The sequence below is a fragment of the Rutidosis leptorrhynchoides genome, chromosome 5 (genome assembly GCF_046630445.1).
Source record: "Rutidosis leptorrhynchoides isolate AG116_Rl617_1_P2 chromosome 5, CSIRO_AGI_Rlap_v1, whole genome shotgun sequence".
Classification (NCBI taxonomy): domain Eukaryota; kingdom Viridiplantae; phylum Streptophyta; class Magnoliopsida; order Asterales; family Asteraceae; genus Rutidosis; species Rutidosis leptorrhynchoides.
The window spans coordinates 434,616,882-434,618,636 of NC_092337.1; the positions used below are offsets into that span (position 1 = coordinate 434,616,882).

The 1,755-nt window shown below is 36.1% G+C and overlaps 1 protein-coding gene across 1 annotated transcript; it reads left to right on the top strand.

Moving 5' to 3' along the window:
• The first annotated feature begins 576 nt into the window (after window positions 1-576).
• On the top strand, window positions 577-1,506 carry LOC139850080 (AT-hook motif nuclear-localized protein 23-like). The gene has a single exon (XM_071839674.1). The coding sequence runs from the start codon at window positions 577-579 to the stop codon at window positions 1,504-1,506; it is 930 nt and encodes a 309-aa protein (XP_071695775.1).
• Window positions 1,507-1,755: the final 249 nt, after the last annotated feature.

Sequence of the window (1,755 nt, forward strand, 5' to 3'; positions counted from 1 at the left end):
TACATCAAGGTTGCAAAATTCGCTATTTGGGGATTAATCAATCGGGAGTTTGGAAGGATTAATCAAAAAATCGGGGATTAATCAAAAAATCGGGGATTAATCGGATTGTACTATTTATATTAAAATATTAAATTTCAAAAATTATATGTGAAAATATAGAATAAAATCATAAATATAAACATAAACTTTAACATAATTGTCTAAAATTGTTCATTTTGTTCAAAATTTTTAAAATTCTAGTTCAACTTCATGTTAAAATGTTGATCAATTTTGACTTTGACCAACTTTGATTACCAAATTTGATTTTGACCCATCAATCGACATTGACCAACTAATTAAACGGATTTTTAAAAATCAGAACAGACTGCCCTTAAAAATGATTAATCAGGGATTAAACGGGGTTTTTGCAACATTGCTATACATCATATATCATATACTATACTATATACTAATACTATTTCCTCCTTCCCTTATTTTATAATTTTCTTGTTTTCTGTTGCTTGTGTGTGTTTTCTTTTGATGTTATTTGTATAATTATAATTATAATTATATCTATAATTATAATCATATAACTTCATGGCTGGTTTAGATTTAGGCACTGCTTCTCGTTACATTCATCAACAACACCATCATCAACAACAACAACAACTTCATCTTTCTGACTTGCAACTACACAGCAGTCAACCTGATCCAAATCAAAACAATCACCATCTTTTTTCAGACCACAACAACAACCACCATCAAGATGATGATGGTGGTCAAGATTTAGTCTCACCCAACTCCGGCGGCGGCGGCGGTGGTGGTGATATAGTTGGCCGGCGACCTAGAGGCCGTCCAGCTGGATCTAAAAACAAACCTAAACCACCTGTTATTATCACTAGAGAAAGTGCTAATACTTTAAGAGCTCATATTTTGGAAATAGGTAATGGTTGTGATGTTTTTGATTGTATAGCAACTTATGCAAGAAAAAGACAAAGAGGTATTTGTATACTTTCTGGTAGTGGGATTGTGACAAATGTAAGTCTCCGGCAACCATCTGCCGCCGGCTCAGTGGTGGCCTTACATGGCCGGTTTGAGATCTTATCTCTTTCGGGTTCTTTTTTACCACCACCAGCACCACCCGGAGCTACTAGTTTGACTATTTTTTTGGCCGGAGGTCAAGGGCAAGTGGTAGGTGGGAACGTGGTCGGAGAGTTGACCGCGGCTGGCCCAGTCATCGTTATCGCTTCGTCGTTCACTAACGTTGCTTACGAAAGACTTCCGCTAGAAGACGAAGAAGTGGAAGGAGGTGGTGGGCTCCACATGCAACAACCGGCTTCTCAAGACGGTACTGGTAGTGGTGGTGGTGGTGGGATTAATAGTAATAACCCGTTTCCTGACCCGTCTACCGGGTTACCATTTTTTAACCTACCACTCAGTATGCCACCGAATGTTCAATTACCGGTGGATCATCACTACAAGAATCCAGCCGATTACCCAAGGACAAATAACAACAATCCATTTTGATTGGATCGGTTCAAAGGTAATATTACCACTTGTTTGGATTGTGCTAGATAGTAACTTATTTTGGATCATAAACAATGTTCACCAAAAATTATTATTATTATTATTATTATTGCATCAAAAGTACTACTCCACTTGCTATTTTTGATGTTATCTATGTTTTTATTTTTGTTAATTATGAATGGGTTTTTGTAACTTAATGTGTTATATTAAAGTAGTGTTGTTAAATTTGTGTGACATATATCTTATGAA

Bases quoted from the DNA above. Each gene is read 5' to 3' on its own strand.
- LOC139850080 (XM_071839674.1), top strand. From the start codon at position 577: ATGGCTGGTTTAGATTTAGGCACTGCTTCTCGTTACATTCATCAACAA.